This window comes from Giraffa tippelskirchi, chromosome 11 (assembly GCF_054371585.1).
Source record: "Giraffa tippelskirchi isolate mGirTip1 chromosome 11, T2T-mGirTip1v1.2.pri, whole genome shotgun sequence".
In the NCBI taxonomy this organism is placed as follows: Eukaryota; Metazoa; Chordata; class Mammalia; order Artiodactyla; family Giraffidae; genus Giraffa; species Giraffa tippelskirchi.
Genome location: NC_137285.1, coordinates 85,398,992 through 85,421,910, shown reverse-complemented (window position 1 = coordinate 85,421,910; position 22,919 = coordinate 85,398,992). Strand labels below are relative to the sequence as shown.

Sequence of the window (22,919 nt, the reverse complement as noted above, 5' to 3'; positions counted from 1 at the left end):
AGTGACCCCTTTTTTAATCTTTGACTACTCACGGCCAGTTATTCATCTTAACATTCAACTCAGAACACCACCATTTTTTTTTCCAGAATTTAGACTCTCTTTTGTGATTGCTTAGATTTTCATATAGATTTACATACCCTTTTATAATCATTTTTAATTTAATGAATGCTGTATGTTTGCTCTGTGTGTGTGTGTGTGTACGTGTGTGTGCATTTTCTTCCCATTCCATACACTATAAGCTCTCTTGGACAAGGACTGTGTTTTCCTAATCTTTGTATTCCTGAGATACAATTGCTGTCTTCGAACTTTTTGTAGGACTTAAGTTTTAAAAAAGGTTTCAGAGTAGAATAATATTTGATTTCCTCTCTAACACAGAACCTTCAATAATTACTCCCTATGTCATGATTTGCCTTTTTGTGCTTTTTAGGCAGATACACAGATTGACCGAGAACATCAGAACTTCTATGAGGCATCGCTAGAATATGTCTTTAAAATTCAAGAGGTTCAGGAAAAAAAGAAGTTTGAATTTGTCGAACCGGTAAGATCTATTTTCTGTATAAAATAGTAGCTATAATACATCTTCTAAGCAAAATTTGCAGTTTTTTTCTGTTGACAGTTATGGTTTTTAAAAATAGAGGAGTGTGGGAGAGTATGTAGGTGGAGCATGGAGCATGTTAGGGCAATGAAATAGCCTAATCCATAGAACACTGTAATGGTGGGTACATGTTATTCATTATACATTTTTCAAAACCTGTAGCAGGTACAATACCAAGAGTGAACTGTAATGTAAACTATGAACTTTCATAATAATATGTCAATATTGGGTTATTGTTTTGTAACCAATGTACCACACTGATGCAGGGTGTTAAGAATGGGAGCCTGGGTGGGTAAGGGGGTGTATGTGAATTCTCATTTCTGTTCAGATTTTCTATAAATCTAACACTGCTTTGAAATAGCCTGTTGATTTAAAAAGCCTAAAATTTAACATTAAAGCATGTATATTACATGTACCTATGGGAAAACACCTCACCACTAAAGTGACCCATTTAGCAAAGCTTTAGTTGAAGGGAGAGAAGGTAAGGCCATATTTCTTCCTTTGTTCCACTCTGCTTTCTTACAAGGCGGGGACCTGGCTCACTTTCCAGTGAAGTCATTTATTTTCCTAAGTTGGTGTAAAAAGTAATGGATTCCCTAATGTAAACTGCATTGCAGAAAAGAACAGGTGGCTGGTCTTTATAAACTTACTTCGTTTTCTTGGCATTTTTTCCCAAGTGATACCCTGATATATTACAATATTGCCTAAATAAGCATTTTCATGAGATATCATCTGTGATGAATAAGGGTAAGTTCTATAGTCAAGATGATAGGGTATTGATCATAAAATATATAAGAAATCAAATGTATGATTTAATCCCTCTTTTCTTCCTATGTCAGTTTATTTAAAAAAAAAAAACAAACTACTTATTATGAGGAATAAAATACCCTATTCCTAATTTAGTGGATGATAGGGAGAAGGGAAGATACATTTCAAAATATATTTGGAAATTTTATCTCCTGATGAAACCGATCAGTGTTTACCTAAAGATGATGGGAAACTGGGACAGAGCAGGGTCTAGGAAGAGTCTTAGCCCCTGCCTGTCTCTGTACCCCTGCTTCACTCCTCTCCCTTCAGCCAGAGCCACCTGCCTTGCTGCTGGCCGCTTCGCAAGTTTCCAAGACCAACGCTTCACCTCGAAGGCTTTAAGGGACTTGAGACCACACCACAAGCTCAAGAATTTACCTTTATATAGCTCAGTTGGTAAAGAATCCACCTGCAATGCAAGAGACCCCGGTTCAGTCCCTGGGTTGGGAAGATCCCCTGGAGAAGGGAAAGGCTACCCACTCCAATATTCTGGCCTGGAGAGTTCCATGGACTGTATAGTCCATGGGGTCGCAAAGACTCGAACATGACTGAGCGACTTAGACTGTGATGACAGCCCTGACTCCAAGTTCTGTTTGCCAAACAGTAAGTCCTTAAACCCCCCTAGTTTAAATTGATAGCCTCTTATTTAGCAGATGCTTTGAGGTCTGATAAACTTTTACAGGGCTTTCTGAAACTCAGCTGAGGTTCATGGACATAGGTCAGCCTGACAAGCCCTCATCAAGGAAGATGACTAATTCTTAAAATTCCTACTCCTCTTCTCATGGAGTAGGTCCTGCCTCTCAGTCGTATCATGGATTTTGAAGCCTGTCTCCTTGTTGGCACACTTCCCCCTCTGGCCTGCCTCTTGGGATTTCTGAATTTCAGCTCTTTGTTAGAGTGTTCCCATTAGTTCCGATGGTTTCCCTTCACCCTCCTTCCTTACGTGTTCCCATTCCCTGCGGATACTGTGCTCATCTGCTGTGCGGGTCTTCCTCACGCCTGGAATGATCCTTTCACAGCTGTAGTAACTCTCTCCGCTGAAGAGGCAGGCGTGTAGCCTGTCTCCCCATCCAAGACTCTTTTATAGCCCATCCTGTCTGGGAACAGTGAACCAAACCATTCTGTAAGATGACATCAGGTATATAAGGAAAAGGTTGTAAAATCGTGTGCTCACAGGTCACAGAAGGAATGCTAAGAATTTATGAATCCGTGTGACAATACAGGTAGAGAAGTGGAAACTGTCCTTCAACAGACATGTGTTTTCTCCCTTCCCTCGAGGGCAGCCCATACTGGGATGGTCTGATAAGTCTTCTGTAATGCATGCCTTTCTAGTGACACCACAGTCAAGGTCGATGTTAAATTTGTCCTTCTTCCAAAATATTTTCCTGGCTGCTGGATTTTTCTTATTAGAATGTCTGGCCAAACCAAATAGTACTGTCAGTTTAGTCTCATTCCATTTCCAGCCACAAAGTCTCATCCATGGGATTTTACTTAATTTCCACCCCCGTACTGGGAAGAATAGAAATGGGAGCGCTAGAACATGGGTATGCTACTCTTTAGGTTATACATTTACAAATTAATTTGGAGGGAAAAAGCTCTTAAGATTTCAAAAACCAAGCCCCCAGGAGCTATAAACATAAAAACACATGAGGATACTTTAATATCTTTGAAGGTTATTTCCTGCAGAAATCCAATTCCTGTTGTGTAAAGCTTTATATTGAAGAAATGAAGCAATCTATGCTAGTTTAGCTGAGATTTGTTTAACAAATAAGCATTAGAGTAAAGCAAAATACTTTAGGGATGCGACTTAAACAGATTCTGTGATAGCAAGTAGAAAATATAAATAGTCCTGTTGATTCCCATTAAATAATATTCTTACTTTATGATGATCATTAGAGACGAATTTTCCATGATTTCAATTAATGTCAAGATCCTCCTACAGTTGACCTTTGAACAACACGACTTTGAACTGTGTGGATCCCACTTATATGCGGATGTTTGTCAATAAATACCACAGTCTTGCACAGTCTGCTGATTGGTTGAGTCTGCACATGATGCCACAACTGGTCTGTAAAGTTATCCACAGAGTTCCAAATGGGTGTGTGGGTGTGTGTGTGTGTGTGTGCACACACGCACATGAGCATATAGGCATCCTTAATTCCCACATTGTCAACTTGTCCTTATGATAAAATGTCTACAGAATATTCAGGTGGTACCAGGAAAAGGTGTTCCTACAGCTTTATTATTCTTAGGAAAATCTGGGTCTAATATATGGAAAAAGAGGAGAATTTATATATTTTTTTATAAATTACTGTTTTTGAGGTATACAGAAAGCTAGCTTTTTAAACTCAGTTCTGCATTAGCTATATGATTTTAATGACCTTTTCCCCCTGTTTATCATATTTTATTTGGAATGTGATGGTAGCTAATTGATGATCTCTAGACTCACACTACTCAGTGTGGTAGCAACAAGTCATACTTATGTATGACTATCAAACCCATGAAATGAGACTAGTGTAGATTAAGGTGTGCTCCAGACCTGAAATACACATTAGGTTGCAAAGGCTTAGTACAAAAAAGAAAGCCTTAAAAAAAAAAAAGAAAGCCTTTCTTTTTTAAAGAAATATCATTAAATCCTCTTTTATATTGATTACATGTTGAAATGATAATCTTTTGAAATACCATATAAAATATTAAATTTCACTTGGTTTAAGTTTCTTGTGACTACTAGAAAATCAAAATTTTCACCTTAGTTTGCATTTGTGGTTTGTGTTATATTTCTTTCCAGCAGTGCTAGACTGTATCCTTTCAAATTTGCCAACAAGATACGTGAATTTAGATCTGTAATGGAGGAAAAGAGATCAGACAGGGAGAAATATGATTTCCTGATCAGACAGCGAGAAATATGATTTCCGGATTGTAAGATCCTCCTAATTCTCAGAGTTGCCCAGATTTTATGAGAATTTTGAGGGATTAGGAGAAAAACCTTCAGAAGTAGCTGAACATCAACAGCCTACATAAGACAGTTGAATGCAGTGTCTCAAAAGTCTGTTATGGAACATGAAGTTTGTGGCTCAGAGAACCGAAATAATCTTTTTATAACTTAACTCCCTTTTGGTTCATTCAACTGCAGTTGCTGTATGTTTTGATTGCATCCTGCAAGCGTGCTTAGTTGGGACTAGTGTTTTGTGAGCAAAACACCACTGTGTGTCCTGTGTCTTCTGCATTCTCCCATGTGAATCCCACCATGGCTTTATTAGTAGTAGTTTTTATCCTTCAAGATGAGGAACTTAAGTCACAGAAAGACTATTAGATATAAACTAAAGCATGCTGCTTTTAATACTCATCCCTTAGACTGCTAAATTTAATTTTAAATCATTTTCTGAAGTAAATCTCAGGTAATTTACTTAACATGCTTTAGCTGTTTAGCTTATTATATCATGAAGTATACTTATAAAATACTTTTTAGGTTTTCTAATAGATGTGAATAATTTTGAAACTGAACAACTACTTGCTAAGTTAGAAAGGTCTATCAGATAGTATGTAGACTTTCTGGTCCTGAAAGCAAAAGATTTTGTGTTCATTTTCAATATAATTGGTTAAGCTTAGTATAGAAAATTTAGAGTAGATTAAAGTGAGAAAAGAAGACAGTATCATTTAAAAAAAAAAAGACATTGTAGGACTAAAAGTTAAATTTCTATTCTGCTGAAAATCTAAGTGCAGTCATTCTATCAAAATGAAACAATAAAGCTCTCCTCAGGTTGCATACATTTAAATAAAAACTTGGTCTTTGGATTTAGTTCTAAGTACTGTTACTGAAAGTTTGAAGTTTGCAGTGACTGATTAGACCGTGAAGAATTTTGGAGAAGTCAGAAAAATGCATTCTATCTATTTAACTGACTCATCTCTTATACTTCATTTTAGAAATCCATCATGTAAAGGCCTGGTCTAAACATAGCTTCTGCTGGACTTTTATCACGTTGATGGCCACATTACCTACTTTGTTCCCATTTAGTTGAAAAGATAAGCTGTTGTTTATTGCCTTGTTTCTTTACCAAAGAAGTTTCACCTCTGTCTAGTTCATCTGAATTCCATCCCCTTGAAATATTGGAAATTCATCTTTAGGAACTCCAGTGAGTCTTCACTGCTGAGGCAATATATAGCTATGACTTCAGAAAGTTTTGGCTTTTTAAATTAATTGAATCTGTGTTCATATCTGTTCATTCATTCATTCATTTGTTCTTCCATAATTTTTTCGTTGACTTCCGTGGTGGTCCAGTGGTTAAGAACGCACCTGCCAGTGCAGGGGACATGGGTTCAGTCTCTGCTCTGGGAGATCCCACGGGCCATGGGGCAACTAAGCCCGGGCACCAGAGTTGCTGAGCCCGTGAGTCTAGAGCTGGCGCCCTGCAGTGAGAGGAGCCGCCACCGTGAGAACCCTGCACACCGACACAGAGTAATAGACTGGGAAAGACCAGAGCGCTCGTCAAGAGCGCTGGAGACACCAAGGGGACGGTTCATGCAAAGATGGGCTCAACAGAGGACAGGAAAGGCGAGGACCTGACAGAAGCAGAAGAGATTAAGAAGAGATGTCAAGAATACACAGAAGAACTGTGCGTAAAAGGACTTAATGACCAGATAACCACGATGCTGTGGTCATTCACCTAGAGCCAGACATCCTGGAATGTGAAGTCAAGTGGGCCTTAGAAAGCATCACTACGAACAAAGCTAGTGGAGGTGATGGAATTCCAGTTGAGCTATTTCAAATCGTGAAAGACGATGCTGTGAAAGTGCTGCTCTCAATATGCCAGCAAATTTGGAAAACTCAGCAGTGGCCACAGGACTGGAAAAGGTCGGTTTTCATTCCAATCCCAAAGAAAGGCAATGCCAAAGAATGTTCAAACTACCACACAATTGCACTCATCTCACACGCTAACAAAGTAATGCTCAAAATTCTCCACGCCAGGCTTCAACAGTATGTGAACTGAGAAGTTGCAGATGTACAAGCTAAGTTTAGAAAAGGCAGAGGAATCAGAGATCAAATTCCCAACATCCGTTGGATCATCGAAAAAGCAAGAGAGTTCCAGAAAAACATCTACTTCTACTTTATTGACTATGCCAAAGCCTTTGACTGTGTGGATCACAACAAACTGTGGAAAATTCTTTAAGAGATGGGAATACCAGACTACCTGACCTGCCTCCTGAGAAATCTGTATGCAGGACAAGAAGCAACAGTTAGAACCAGAAATGAACAACAGACTGGTTCCAAATTAGGAAAGGAATATGTTAAGGCTGTATATTGTCACTCTGCTTATTTAACTTATATGCAGAGTACATCATATGAAATACCAGGCTGGATGAAGGACAAGCTGGAATCCAGATTGCCAGGAAAAATATCAACAACTTCAGATATGTAGTTGCTAACACTCCACTGGCAGAAAGCGAAGAGGAACTAAATAGCCTATTGATGAAGGTGAAAGAAGAGAGTGAAAAAGCTGGCTTAAAACTCAACATTCAAAAAACGTAGATCATGGCATCCGGTCCCATCACTTCATGGCAAATAGATGAGGAGAAAGTGGAACTGGTGACAGATTTTATTTTTTTGAACTTCAAAATCACTGCAGATGGTGACTGCAGCCATGAAAATAAAAAATGCTTGCTCCTTGAAAGAAAAGCTATGACAAACCTATACAGCGTGTTAAAGAGCAGAGACATCACTTTGCTGACTAAGGTCCATCTAGTCAAAGCTATGCTGTTTCCAGTAGTTGTGAACAGATGTGAGAGTTGGACCATAAAGAAAGCTGAGTGCCAAAGAATTGATGCTTTTGAACTGTGGTGTTGGAGAAGACTCCTGAAAGTCCCTTGGCCTGCAAGGAGATCCAACCAGTCCATCCTAAAGGAAATCAACTCTGAATATGCATTGAAAGGACTGATGCTGAAGCTCCAATACTTTGGCCACCTGATGTGAAGAGCCAACTCATTGGAAAAGACCCTGATGCTGGGAAAGATTGAGGGCAAGAGAAGAAGGGGGTGGCAGAGGATGAGATGGTCGGATGGCATCACTGACTCAGTGAGCATGAGTTTCTGGAAACTGCAGGAGATGGTGAAGGACAGGGAAGCCTGACGTGCTGCTGTTCTTGAGGTCGCAGAGTCAGACAGGACGTAGTGACTTTGCAACAATACAACTTCTCTCATTATTACCCTCTTTGACAAGTTGTCCCCCTGTGCCACACTGACTGACCACTTTCCATCCATGAATCTTTTTTCTTCAGTTTTCTCATTCATTGCATTAGATTCTGATACGTTTTCATTCCCATTCAATCCATATATTAGACTTAAAGCACTGTGTGGTCATTCAGAAGCTATCCCTTGCGATTTTCATCTTTGTTCTCCTCCAAGTAAAGAATAGCAGAGACCGCAGGATTATCTTGTAGGCCAGATGTGTATACAGGATGAAAATTTCTGCCTTGCCTGTGCTCTCGTTCTCCAGTCTTCCTGGAGATTTCAGTGGCCAGATGTAGATGCCTGTATAAGGCTTTGATCTCTTTTAGCACGTTACGATGCTCTGTTCATAAGAAGTGCTTGTATGTTTTAAACACAGTCTTATTGGGATGTAATGCACATCCTCTGCAGCTCACCCAGTTTTGATTAGTGTTTGTCTGTGGTGTGAGGTGGGTGTCCAACTCCATTCTTTTCCCTGTGGCTCTTCAGTGGTCTAAGTTCTTTGTTGTAAAGTCCATTCTTTACTCATTGTATGGTCTTGGCACCCTTGTTGAAAAGATGTTGGCCGTAGATATATGGGTTTATTTCTAGACTCTCAATTCTCTTCCGTGGATTTGTAAGTCTGTCCTTGTTCCAGTGTCACACTGTGTTCATTATTCCATTTCTGCCCAGTTTGGGCATCAGTCATCTGAAATTCCTGGAATCACTCCAGATTGCTCCAGAGGTCTGCCCCTCACTTCCATGCCACTCCCAACCCCTTTTTTCACTTTTCTCTGCTATTCACAGTTTTACTGGTAACTGTGGGCCCTTAAGGCTTGAAGTGAAAGTCACTCAGTCGTGTCCGACTCTTTGTGACCCCATGGACCATACAGTCCATGGGATTCTCCAGGCCAGAATACTGGAGTGGGTAGCCGTTCCCTTCTCCAGGGGATCTTCCCAACCCAGGGTCCGAACCCAGGTCTCCTGCATTGCAGGCAGATTCTTTACCAGCTGAGCCAGAAGGGAAGCCCAAGAATACTGGAGTGAGTAGCCTGTCCCTTCTCCAGGGGATCTTCCTGACCCAGGAATCGAATTGGGGTCTCCTGCACCGCAGGTAGATTCTTTACCAACTAAGCTGTGACCTGGTGATTATAATCAGCTGAGAAATTATGAATAAGCTATTCCTTTGCTGATTTGTTATGGGTTTTGCTAAATGATTATTCATCTATAAATGCAGTATCAGCTTTTACATTTGGTCAGTTTGTTGCAGTGGCGAGGTAAATTGATTCTAAAACCCTTGGGAATGATAAAGTGCTATATGAGGTTTTCCTGATGGTACAAATGCCTTTCTTAATATTAAAACCTAATCTACCTACTGACTTATTGTTATTGACATTATCATTTTAAAAGTCAGGTTTACTTTAAGGTAAGCTGAGGCAATAGTCTTTTCCCGACCACTCCACCCACCCAGGCACACTGAACATAGAAAGTGACACAGGGGAAATGCAGTTCCTAAAGGCTGTCAGGCTGTCCTGTTAAGTTTCCCTGATTTAGCCTCATGGAATTTGTTAAGGATAAACTGAACTAAACATTTAACTTTGCCACCACCTATAGGCAATTATGTCATACATGCTGTCTTGATTAAACTCTCTCAATGCTACTTCCAGAGTAGATGTGGAACAAAAGTAGAAGGTGGTTAATTCTTTGTATATAATTTTTCTCTACCTCCTAAAGAATTGTCCTTTCCTTAGTGGGTGCTCAGCATGCACTGTGAGGTTAAAAACCATACTTGTTTACTACTAAGCAAATCTGAATTTTACCAGAAGTTGCCAGTAGGAAATGGATCTCAGGGAATTGGGTGTTTTATAGGAATATTTATTGCAGATGTTCTTAAAGTATCTCCTTTGTTAGTTGATACCCAGTTCCTAGTAAGACAGTAGAGACATTAGGAAATTAAACAGTATTATTTGCAACAAATTCATAACCACTATGCAAGTATTTAGAAGGCGACTGTTGCCTAAGGATATACTTCAAAGGTATTTTCTTATTTTGTCTCTGAAAATCTCTGAATTTACATATCTATGCCATGGTTAATTAAAGGTTTTTTAATCCTATTTTAAGATAGAGTTCTTTTAAATTAGGTCACAACATGTGCAGACTATATATCTTAAATTATTGAATAATTTAACAAATGTATGTAGCATCCTTTTAATAAAGGGTAATCTATTAAATGTTTAGTTTCCCTAATAATTATTAGTTGATATAAAATTGACAGCATAAAATAATTCTAAAATTACAGACGGTATATTTTGACACATCATCAGGAACTGTTGAACAAATAAAGAAAATTCTTTAAAATGTAACAACTTAACACCAATTTGAAAGTATACGCTTTCCAAAATGTGTATGATTTTGTAAGAAGTTGACTTGTTTAGGAAGAGAAGCATTAGATCATTGCAGAACCATTATTTAACTGTTGGAAATCATAACACACATACCAACTGATGCTTGACTGAATCCTCCTTCTTCTCCAGACAGAGGAAATGACAGGATGTTATTCACATATGAAAATGGTTTCAAATTGTGTTTCTTTCCTCATATAAAATAATAGTTTGCAGACATATTATGCTGTTTGAATTAGAAAAACATTAGCATCTTCTCAAAAGTATTTTCTAACTTTATTGTAGGAAGAAGTTGTGGAAGAGATTGAATTGGTAGACATGTATATGGAATAAAATACCAGGAAATTAAATGAAAAAAATTAAATAAATTATTTTTCAGTTGTAACATTTCATATAAATCACCGTGTCCTATAACTCTATGGACAGCTGCTCTTACTTTACAAATAAAAACATCATAAATAAGTGCATATGAATGTGGGATTAGAAAGCTAGGACCATAGAAACTGTGCTTTTCCAAAGAAAATTGTAATCTAACTCTTATATGAAAAGATCTGCATGTAGCTCCATGTTTTTTGCTCAACTCTTCCTTCTTTTTTGAGTTCTTCCTGCTGCTTGCTAAGCTATTGTCTGTTTATTACATAAGCCAATACTGCCACCTTGTGATCTTTTCCTGAATTTCACCTGGGCATCCTTATTCCTTCTCTCTGGGTGCTTCTTATTTCTCGCTTACTGGTTTAGTAGTCCTCACATCTGCACATTTTTGATCTCCAACTTCTGGTTAGAATCTCTTCTAGGGTTAGTTAGTTAGTTGCTGTTAGTCATTCAGTCATGCCCAACTCTTTCTGACCCCATGGACTGTATAGCCCGACAGATTCGTCTGTCCATAGGATTCTCCAGGCAAGAATCCTGGAGTGGGTAGCCATTCCCTTCTCCAGGGGATCTTCCCGATCCAAGGATCAAACCAGGGTCTCCTACATTACAGGGAGATTCTTTACCATCTGAGCCACCAGGGAAGCCTGTTACCCCTTGGACCTAACAGAAGCAGAAGAGACCAAGAAGAGGTGGCAAGAATACACAGAAGAACTATACAAAAAAGATTTTCATGACGCAGATAACCATGGTGGTGTGATCAGTAACCTAGAGCCAGCCATCCTGGAATTCAAAGTCAAGTGGGCCTTAGGAAACATCACTACAAACAAAGCTAGTGGAGGTGTTGGAATTCCAGTTGAGGTATTTCAAATCCTAAAAGATGATGCTGTGAAAGTGCTGCACTCAATATGCCAGCAAATTTGGAAAACTCAGCAGTGGCCACAGGACTGGAAAAGGTCAGTTTTCATTCCAATCCCAAAGAAAGGCAATGCCAAAGAATATTCAAACTACCGCACAATTGCACTCATCTCACACACTAGCAAAGTAATGCTCAATATTCTCCAAGCCAGACTTCAACAGTATGTGAACCATGAACTTTTAGATGTTCAGGCTGGTTTTAGAAAAGGCAGAGGAACCAGACATCAAATTGCCAACATCCATTGGATCATCGAAAAAGCAAGAGAATTCCAGAAAAAAACATCTACTACTGCTTTTTTGACTACACCAAAGCCTTTGACTGTGTGAATCACAACAAACTGTGGAAAATTCTTCAAGAGATGGGAATACCAGACCACCTGACCTGCCTCCTGAGAAACCTGTATTCAGGTCAAGAAGCAACAGTTAGAACTGGACATGAAACAACAGACTGGTTCCAATTCAGAAAAGGAATACGTCAAGGCTGTGTATTGTCACCCTGCTTATTTAACTTTTATGCAAAGAGTACATCATGAGAAAAGCAGGAATCAAGGTTGCCAGGAGAAATATCAATAACCTCAGATATGCAGATGACACTACCCTTAGAGCAGAAAGTGAAGGAGAACTAAAGAGCCTCTTGATGAAAGTGAAAGAGGAGAGTGAAAAAGTTGGCTTAAAGCTCAACATTCAGAAAACTAAGACTGTGGCATCTGGCCCCATCACTTCATGGCAAATTGATGGAAAAATAATGGAAACAGTGTCAGACTTTATTTTGGGGGGCTCCAAAATCACTGCAGATGGTGACTGCAGCCATGAAATTAAAAGACGCTTTCTCCTTGAAAGAAAATTATGAACAACCTAGACAGCATATTAAAAAGCAGAGACATTACTTTACCAACAAAGGTCCAGCCAGTCAAAGCTATGGTTTTTCCAGTAGTCACATATGGATGTGAGAGTTGCACTATAAAGAAAGCTGAGCAACGAAGAATTGATGCTTTTGAACTGTGGTATTGGAGAAGACTCTTGAGAGTCCCTTGGACTGCAAGGAGATCCAACCAATCCATCCTAAAGGAGATCAGTCCTGAATATTCATTGGAAGGACTGATGTTGAAGCTGAAACTCCAATACTTCAGCCACCTGATGCGAAGAGCTGACTCACTTGAAATGACCCTGATGCTGGGAAAGATTGAAGGCGGGAGGAGAAGGGGACAACAAAGGATGAGATGGTTGGATGACATCACCGACTCAATGGACGTGAGTTTGAGTAAACTCCGGGAGTTGATGGTGAACAGGGAAGCTTGGTGTGCTGCAGTCCATGGGTTCACAACGAGCTGGACATGACTGAGTGACTGAACTGAACTGTGTTATTTTCATCTTTATCCCCATTAATTCTCTCCTGGATATTTTGTCAGTGCATTTGAAGAGTAGTTAACATGACAACTGTCCATGACAAGACCTAACAGTTAAACCACGTCTACCAAAAAGGAAGTAAAAATTAGCTACCGTGGCTTCTGTTTCATATCCATAATTCTGTTGCCTACTTAGCTAAGGAGATTCAAAACTTACTAGCTTGAGGAATTAGAATGAAATATAATTTCTCTAATTTATTATATTTGACGATCATGCTTTTAAAAAAACCACATCTTTATGGTTTACTTTTTATCTTTTTATTTTTGCAGCTTTTATCATTCCTTCAGGGTCTATTTACTTTTTACCACGAGGGATATGAACTTGCCCAGGAATTTGCACCATATAAACAACAGCTGCAGTTCAACTTGCAGAATGTAAGACTATACCTGTTCTTACTGCCTCTTCTTAGTGAATCAGATGATCCCAGGGCAACTGAGTTTACAGCCAAGCTGAACTTTGGAGTCTTTCAAAAACCTATCTGAGTACAATAAAGCCTCACTCATTTAGAAAAACCACTTAATAAATTTATTAATTTTTTAAATAAGAGCTAATCTTATGTTATAAAAATGTATACTAGCAAATTTCATGAAAATGAAAATATCTGAGTGCAGAAACCATGGAAGCTGTTCCCTTTATCTAGTGTTTTCATTATTTTACTGCATGACCCTAGGCGTGTCATATTTCCTGAGAGGGCAGTATTTCTATATTTGTGGAAGGAACTTTCACAATGGACTTTCATGCTCTGTCCCTTTCCTCCCTGAAGCTGTTTATTTTATAGCTGATATTTACTGTTTTCTAAAAATAAATTTAAATGTGGCTTTCAAGCATCCATAAAAGCTGCTTTAAAGCTTCAGGGAGAATTATTTAAAACATCCTATCTATTTCTGGGGGAGTTTATTTTGTAAAGTTGTCCAGTAAATCCTTTTAATATTTGATTGCAAAGTTATACGAATTCTGATTTATATATACTGAATACCAGTTACACTTTTAAAAAGTTAGCCAGTCGATTCTACATTATCAAATATGTTGTTCAGTTGCTAAGTCATGTCTGGACTCTTTGCAGCCTCCTGGACTGCAGCACACCAGGCTTCCCTGTCTTTTCAGTATCTCCCGGAGTTTGCTCAAGCTCATGTCCATTGAATCGATGATGCCAATAACAAAATCTCAATTACTGAGGATTTTGTGTAAATGAAAAGTTATTTCTGAAACCATGTCTGGTACTCTGTAGCTAAAATAATTTGTGAAGGTTTCACTTAATTTTCTATGAAAAGCATGCCTTTCATTCCTTACCTGATTTTTGCCGTTGTAAAGATGTTCAGCAAATAAAAAGATGGGGTTGGAGCATACTATGAAAAATAAGTAATTGGATTTATTCTACCTGTGTTTTGCATTTAGCTTTTTATTTAACCTAGATTTTCTCACAGAATCAATTTCACATGCAATTCATTCCATTGTTTTTCAATATGGAATGCATTTGGGCTTTCTCAGTAAATATTAAAAGGAAAAATTATAAACCCCAAGTATTTTTATTATTTCCATATTAAATTCAATTGCAGTAAGATTCCTGGGATTTGAGAACAAGAGACAGGTAAAGTATTGGAAAAAATTCAGATCCTTACGTTTAAAAGGGAAAAATCAGCAAAAGTGGCAATTACGAAAACTTTCCTAACTTTACTTTGAAATTCAGATTTTTTATTAGGGGCCGTAACAAAATGGTAATCATCACTGCCTTACAGATTGGCGATTATTCTTATGTTTCCAAGTGCATATTGTTGAGATAATGTGATCTGAATGCAGAATTGATTTTCATAGAGAAAAGCCGTATGCTTTCTATATCTTCCCTTAAGTAAACTTGCTATGATGTAAGTAAATTAGTTCCTACAATAGAAAACGTTAGAAATTGGAAACCTATTCACTTTTATGTGTTAATTTATGCATTGACCTCTTGATAACTATGTTAGGATTTTGGGAAAACAAGGTAAGTGTTATTTCTTCAAACAGGTGTTTGGAATAAAAATGAACCTTTTTCTTGATAAGTGCCACATATATCAAAACTATGTGAATTTATTTTAACCCTCAAAACAAATTAAGTTGCTGTGTATCTGCTTTTTTTATCTTAGGTATTATGGGATATAAAATGCTAATTTAATTAATATTTTGTATTTGTAAAGTGTTAAGTGGGAAATTGTATAAAACACACATATACACAGATTTAAAGAGAAACATGCAGAAGGTCATTCAGAAAAGTTTCACTAAAGCAATTCAAAATTAGAGCACAGGATTCAATGTAGATGTTGGTGGATATGGTGAACAAACATCAGGGTTATCCTGTGCACCATTTGTAGTTTTGAAACCTTAGGCTGGGTGTTCCTCAAAACTGGCAGAAAACACTGAATGAAACTGTTGTTTCTATTCACTAAAGACGAGGAATAATTTTGAAAGTACTCGGCAAGAGGTAGAGCGACTGATGCAGAGGATGAAATCTGCCAATCAAGATTACAGGCCACCCAGCCAGTGGACAATGGAAGGCTACTTGTATGTCCAGGAGAAACGTGAGTTGCAAAGACGTAAATTAATGTCTCTTAAGATTAACATTCTGTTTCTATGAGACGTGAGTCGGTTACTTGCTTTTCCTTCAAGAAGGAAGACTGAAATTACTAACAGCTTTATCATATATGGTCTGCTTGGCCAGCGACTATCATTGAATGTGGAAGTTTTTCCACTTTTCACCATTGGATTCTCTAAGCTGATATGTTGTTGAACTTGGAAGTTAGAATTTTCATGATGCTACCATAGCATGAGTTCAGTTTTAGAATTTAAGTATGGTGTCTGGTCTCAGTGCAAAGTTTCATGGAGAATGAAAACCCAAAGTCTTTATCAGGTGAATCATCTTGGTGACTTTGATAGTGGTTTTCCCCTTCAGCAGTATTATTTCATTTAATTCCGTGCTGTGATGGTTTTCAGGAGTAAAACTGGCAATTACGTAACATCAAACTGGCACTATTTACTTCCTGGTGTTGGGCAATAAGCTTCAGATCCAACAGAGCACTATTATAATTGCCTCACACTGAGAAAGATTTTCTCACAAAAGTTAATAAAAGCCATTCAAACTTGTATAACTAGGGTCCTTTTTTGTCATTAAGTGGAACCAGTGATTAAATTAACTCTCTGTTTCAAACCAGAATGCCCTAAAGCACTCTCTTACTCTTTGTGTTGAAGGAACAGTTGTTTGCCTTTCCAGGGCATCATGGGCCAGGGTCTTCGTAAAAGACAGAATCACGTGCGTGGATTGTGCAGTAATCTCAGATTGCTCTAAAAATTGTGAAATGGCTATTCTCACTTTCTGTAGTTTTTCTCACGTGTGGACTTGAAGATGACACGGAATAGCATTGCCCTGTCTCCCCATCTCTAGACAATAGATCAGGGTAGTTGTCTTGAAGACATTATAGCTAAAGGATTTGAGATGTGGAAGCCGTAGATGTTGAGCTGTAGATGTTGACTGAAAGTTTTTTGGGCATAATGCAAAATGATGACTAATATACCAACATAGTTTATATTTGACATGATCAGATGATGCTCATTTGTTCCTTAACAGTACACAAGCAGATAATAATCTTGGCAAACATTTATTACTACATTGGTCATAGTGGGCTGCTGGCTCAGGGGATCTGGTTTCAGGATTTTGTCTCTCATAGCTATCCACCTTGACCAGTCGACTCTTTTCAGATGTTAAGATGCTAGATCTAATGTCCTGCCTCTATAGCCTATAATTAAAATATAATAAATAGGTTTTACCAAAATTTCATGAAAAAAGACCAATTCATTGATCATATATACAGAGTACATGGGTTTGACTCAGCACCCTAAGAAAGATTCTGCATACTGAATAGTTTTTCCATATTTGAGAGCCTCAGTGTGAGGGTATATGGAGAGGAGCTTACACTGTGCCTAGTGAGGAATTTGTGGATAGTGAGGCTTGTCAAATCTGCATCTGGTAGAGTAGGTTTCATCCTCTTGCCTAAAGATTTTTTATTCATTACAGCTCAGCAATACTTTGTTTCTTGAGGTCCCCCTCACCCCTATTGTTAGCACAGTTGTTAAAATCATTGTGGGTATACAGTATCATGTTCTAATCAAAAAAGCTTTGGATTACCTAGCAAAATTCTTGTATGCATAATCTTCACATATGTCCTGGTCAGTTACTACTTGATAGTCCATCCATTGGATGGTGGCAAGGTTTGCTTACCTATTCCCCAGCTGTTGGTGGACATTTGGATCATACTAAAAGCATAAGCCCTTTAATAATCTGGGGTCTGGATGCATGGACAGAATGCAGTGTTTTATGCACCTGTCTGATGTTGATATCTTTTATTCTCAGATACCTGACTTCTTCTCTGGGTCAGTCTAAAATGATCATATAGCCCTTTGTGGCACTGACCTTTTCTCTGAGAGTTCGTATGCCTCTAACATCTGCTTTTAGGCTACAGAATGCAGGTAAATCTTCAATTCCAGTGTCTCTGTAGCCTGGGACCAAATCTGTCTGTCTGTCTCCTTAATAACCTGTAAACCCGTACCTTCTCTCCATCTCCATAGTCTTGCAATAGCCTCCTTACTGTTCTTTTTTTGCCCCCAGGCTTGTCAACCTCAGTCCATTCTCAGAGAGCTTCCAGCGGCTTCCTCTGCAGTGCTTGCTTGATTGTGCCTCTCCTGTGATGGCCATGGTCAGGCATGGCATTCAGGGCGCCCCTCTGTTTGTAGCATTCTCCCTTATGACATTCTTCCTGTTCCCAGGACAGCGTCCATCTCCATTTTACTCTATATCTGCCTGTGTTGTTTTTATAGCTTTAGTGAGGCACCCTTGGCATGCAATAAATTGCACATATTTAAAATGTACAGTTTGATCAATTTTGTCACATGTATCCACCTATGAAGCTATCACCACAGTCAACATAATAGATGTATTCATCACTCTCAAAAGTGTTATTTTGCCTCACTGTAATCCCTCACTCCTTTCATTCCCACTTACCATCCTCCCTTCTTCCCTTTGCCTAGGGATTTAAAAAGGAAAATGAATGGGATTATATGCTTTGGAATTATTTTTCTGTGAGAAAAAAGTACTCAAAGCCCCTTTCTTCTTGGAATCTTTGAGAGCATTTATAGTAAGAAAATCTGACCATTTCACTGAGACACATTGATTGTGCTCTTGCGATCACTGAGTAAGTCCTGTGGAGAACAGAAAATGAGACAAAGAATATGGCTCCAAGATGTTTATTCAATTGTGGGAGGTACAAGACAGATAGACCTACACAACTAGCAACCAGTGATCAATAGTAAATATCAGAGCTGTAAACTGATTGATAAATGGAGATGGGTGTAATGGGATGGTAGCAAATTATTGCTATTTAGACACAGCACTCCACTTCATCTGGATATGTGGTTTGTATGTTGCCCACCTCCAGATATACAGTGGATTGCATTCTGGTAGATTCCAGTTTAAACAGGAAGAGCATGGAGTCCAGAGTCAGATAGAATTTTATTGGAATTTTATGCCACCTGTTAACTAGGTGATTCTGAGTAGACAACTTTCTGAGCTCAGTCTCCTCATTTATAAAAGAGGGATATTTATATCTATCTCACCATAATAACGTTGTAAGAATTAGAGATAATGTATATAGAATATCTCTGTTATCAGTAGTGATGCATAGTAATTCCACCGTACTTCCAGGAGCCCTTGCTATTCCATACAATTTGTATTTATCTCATTTAATTCTTAAAACAACTCCTGAGAAGTATCTTTCCTCTAAAAAAAAAACTCCAACCACATGCCCTCTTAATGAAGAAAGCAGCACCATCTGTCGCTCTTAAGCTTTATTTTCTTTATGTAAAATGCTCTTTATAATGTCAGACTTTGAAAGTTTCTAGATAAAATGTTGACACTTAGTAGGTATCCAGTGAATGTTAATTCCCTCCCAATCTACAGACATCATCTCAGCAACCTCACATGATCACTGGATAAGATAATTAAACTTGTTTTGGTTTGCAACTTCAGAGCTGTAATAAATTTTATTTTCCCAGGCTTTTTTTTTTAGGGACTTCAGAATCACTTGCCTAAGAACATCTGCCCTGGCCTGGTGCCAAGCAACTTTAAAGAAAGCAGCATGTGTGTGCAGCACACTTGAAAACCAAATGCATGGGGTTCTGAAGTTAAAATAGAGGCAGGATGAAACATCTTGGGTCTAATATGTCATCAGAGTGTTGCAGCAGCTTTATTTAAAAATTATAGTTAATATTGCTTCATAAATTGCTTCCTAAGTAGTAAAGTCACTATAAGGATTTCTATCCAGCCAGTTTCCACTAATCAACTCTAAGCCTTTAAGTATTTTACTCCACATGTAACAGAGTTATCAACAAGTATTATTAAGTATTACAGTATAAAATAGTCCCCAAACAAATTGAAGTTAATTGCAGTAATCTTTTGTGATTACCAAGTATATAGCTGCACCCCATAATTTTAAAGTCTGGAGTGGTTTAAGTATAATTCAAACGGCTCATGAAACACTTTTCTCAGGAGGGATATTTTCACAATTCGGTTTCTTGGTTTTGAATACGTTGTTATAAAACCCAGCCAGCAATAGCATTGTATATAATTGTTGCTAGAGCGATCCAGGTGTTAATCCAGATAGGACCCTGTGTGGAGATGCTTTCGGAAACAAGCTCCACTTTCAGCCCTCTCAGTCCACTGGGGCATTTGGGTGCAGATAATTGGCTGCCCTGCCGGAAAGATGAAGTCTTCTTGAGTCATGAAATAATTGAACTTGTGATGCATCCCTTTGCGCTGGTGAAGCAGCATTAGCCAGTTCTTAAGGAGAACACTGGATGACAAAGTGGTGAGCAGCGGGAAAGGGTTGCCTACCCCAGCGAGCTTATATTTATGGAGAAAAAGAAAGTGAACACTATACATGCATGCATGCTAAGTTGCTTCAGTTGTGTTTGACTCTTTGGACCGTAGCCCACCAGGCTCCTCTGTCCATGGGATTCTCCAGGCAAGAATACTGGAGTGGGTTGCCTTTCCCTTCTCCAGGGGATCTTCCCAACCCAGGGATCAAACCCAGGTCTCCTGCATTGCAGGCGGATTCTTTACCGTCTGAGACACCAAGGAAACCCTTCATTTTAAAGAGAGATTTGAATTTAATTTTTTCAGATTAGCATTAAAAGGGAACAGCTCTGTGGTCAGTAAAGTCTTAGAGAAAGATGAATAATTCATTCCTTCATTCATCAAATCTTTATTGAGGAGCAACTATGTCTGACTCTCTTCTATGGATTAAGAATATGCTATTCTACAGAACATCACTTGTTCCTTCTCTCATAGAGCTTTAGATTCTAGTGATGGACGCAGACAGTAAATAGGATGAATTAGTAAAGTGTTGATCATATACGTGTTAACTGCTGAGAAGAAAGTAAAGCAAAAAAAAAAAATAGAGATAAGAAATGAAATGCCATGGTGAAGGTGTTGTGATATTAGCTATCTCTACAGAAAGGGCCGTATTATAAAGGTGACATTTAGGAAAAAACCTGGAGGAAGTGATAGTGTAAGTCATGCAGGCATCTGAAGGAAGAGTCATCCTGTGAGTGGAAATGCCCTGGGGTAGAAATGCATTCACCATGTTCAGAGACCAGCAGGGCCCAGTGTAACTAGCATAGAGTGTAGGCAAAGGGCAGTAAGACCAATAACATCCTTATATCCAGATCATTCGGAGCCTTCGGATTATATCTGGGGTGATGTGGGAAATGACCGGTGAGTTTTGAACAAAAGGCTGAAGTGACCTGGCTGCATTTTTAGCAGGGTATTTCTGGCAGTTTCGAAAATAGACCACAAAGGAAGATGTAAGGAGACCTGTTATAGCACCTCAGGCTGTTCCTTCTCATCCTTCCCACACCCATGGGTAAACCACATTCACAGACAAGATAACTGAAGTTGAGATCTAAAGTAACTCTTGAGTTTACCAAGTACGTGGCAGAGCTGCAAATTAAGCCAAGTTGTCTGGTTGCAAGACACTCTACCCTACAGCACTCTAGCTCCAGACTGGCCTTTCTCACTCACAGTAAGCATTCCTGACTTGCATGGTCTATGGAAATCCTCAGTTGTACTTCATAGCATCGAAAACTGTGCAATCTTAGGTACATCTCATATATTAACAGTCTGTATTGTTTGTTTCCTTTCATTAGGACCTCTTGGTTTTACATGGATCAAACATTATTGTACATATGATAAGGGAAGTAAAACTTTTACAATGAGTGTTTCAGAAATGAAATCCAGTGGGAAAATGGTGAGTCATTTTTTTCTATTGTTTTTTAACTGAACTTGTTCTTTAAGTAATGGAAATAAAAAACAAAAATCATGTGCGCTTGTTTTTCTAATAAACATGTTCACAATTTTTAAAAACTGAAAAGTCACAAAATTTTTCTCTCACTTTAAATGACCTTGGTGACTTAAAAAGAACAACCAGTACTTCTCTTTCACTTTGGCCGTGACTCTTTATAAGCAGTTACGTTACATGTCCGTACACCTTGGTGGATGGCACCTCACGTCCCTGGCTGCAGGGTTGTTTGTGTTGGTGGTTTGCCAGCAGCCCACAGAGGTTGCAGGGGCGGGTTGAGGCTCACGGAGTCCACCTCTTTCTTCCTGACGGTTTTCTGTGGGAGCCTGCATGTGTCCCTGCATGCCACAGTCCCTGCAAGCACTGAGTCCTGCTTACTGAAATGCTGGCCAACAGAGCTTCTCAAAAGAAATCAGTGAGTGCTCATTTAGCCCTGAGGTCAGTCAGTCACTGACTGTCTCACATGGGTGGTGAACAGTAGAAACTCACTGTACTTTGTATGCGGAAGTGCTGCAACTCCAGCACCTTTATTGCATGTAGTTTGCAATCTTTTTGTGAGTTAAGATATGAATGTGGCAAACCATGAGACCTACAAATAAGATAACTGAGCCATCATCTGAGAATCCTAGAGCTGGAAGTTATCCTAAAAATTATTTAGCCTCACCTCCTTTTAACGGACTAGAAGATAAAGATGGTAGAAAGTAAGTAACTCCCCAAGCTAATTTGTGGTATAGATCATGGAGTAGTAAATGTTGACCTAATTTAGGCACATATTCAAATATATCAACCGAAACTTATTGTGCTTGGGCATTCAATAGAGTCTAATAATTCAAAATACAGATGTAAAGTAAAGGAGAACATACCAGAGAAAAAGAAATCTTAGATTGCTACCATCACGAGAAGTTATTAAATGCTGTAATCACACCTTAGTTTCTACTCAAGTTTGCATAAGAAAAGCTATTGCCCAGAAGTGAGTTCATGTGACAGTAGTGAGATAATAAATAGACCAAGCCAGAGTTCTATTAATAAATCTATAAGATTTGCAACCAGAGGCAATAGAATTAACCAGGCATTAGGTAAATATTCTCCTTAAAATTCAATGGCTTTTAAGGTATAGAAGAGAATTATGAATTGAGCTTATGTTGAATTCTGTCCAAAGAGGTTTAGTTTCAGAAGCAGACTCAGTTCAGTTCAGTTCAGTCTCTCAGTCATGTTCGACTCTTTGCGACCCCATGAACCGCAGCACGCCAGGCCTCCCTGTCCATCACCAACACCCTGAGTCCACCCAAACCCATGTCCATCAAGTTGATGATGCCATCCAGCCATCTCATCTTCTGTCGTCCCCTTCTCCTCCTGCCCTCAATCTTTCCCATCATCAGGGTCTTTTCCAGTGAGTCAGCTGTTCACATCAGGTGGCCAAAGTATTGGAGTTTCAGCTTCAGCATCACTCCTTCCAATGAACACCGAGGACTGATCTCCTTTAAGATGGACTTGTTGGGTCTCCTTGTAGTCCAAGGGACTCTCAAGAATCTTCTCCAACACCACAGTTCAAAAGCATCGATTCTTCAGTGCTCAGCTTTCTTTATGGTCCAACTCTCACATCCATACATGACCACTGGAAAAACCATAGCCTTGACTAGATGGACATTTGTTGGCAAAGTAATGTCTCTGCTTTTCAATATGCTATCTAGGTTGGTCATAACTTTCCTTCCAAGGAGTAAGCGCCTTTCAATTTCATGGTTGCAGTCACCATCTGCAGTGATTTTGGAGCCCAGAAAAATAAAGTCAGCCACTGTTTCCACTGTTTCCCAATCTATCTGCCATGAAATGATGGGACCGGAT

The 22,919-nt window shown here is 38.8% G+C and overlaps 1 protein-coding gene across 7 annotated transcripts in view; it reads left to right on the top strand.

The window, feature by feature from the left end:
• The window catches only part of ARHGAP42 (Rho GTPase activating protein 42), a 343,088-nt gene that overhangs the window by 256,298 nt on the left and 63,871 nt on the right, over nt 1-22,919 (top strand). For all 7 annotated transcript variants that reach the window (XM_081545986.1, XM_081545985.1, XM_081545990.1 and 4 more), the window contains 4 exons: nt 428-538; nt 12,969-13,073; nt 15,122-15,251; nt 20,926-21,026. In XM_081545986.1, the coding sequence (XP_081402112.1) occupies nt 428-538; nt 12,969-13,073; nt 15,122-15,251; nt 20,926-21,026 (447 nt within the window). The remainder of the gene's footprint in view (nt 1-427; nt 539-12,968; nt 13,074-15,121; nt 15,252-20,925; nt 21,027-22,919) is intronic.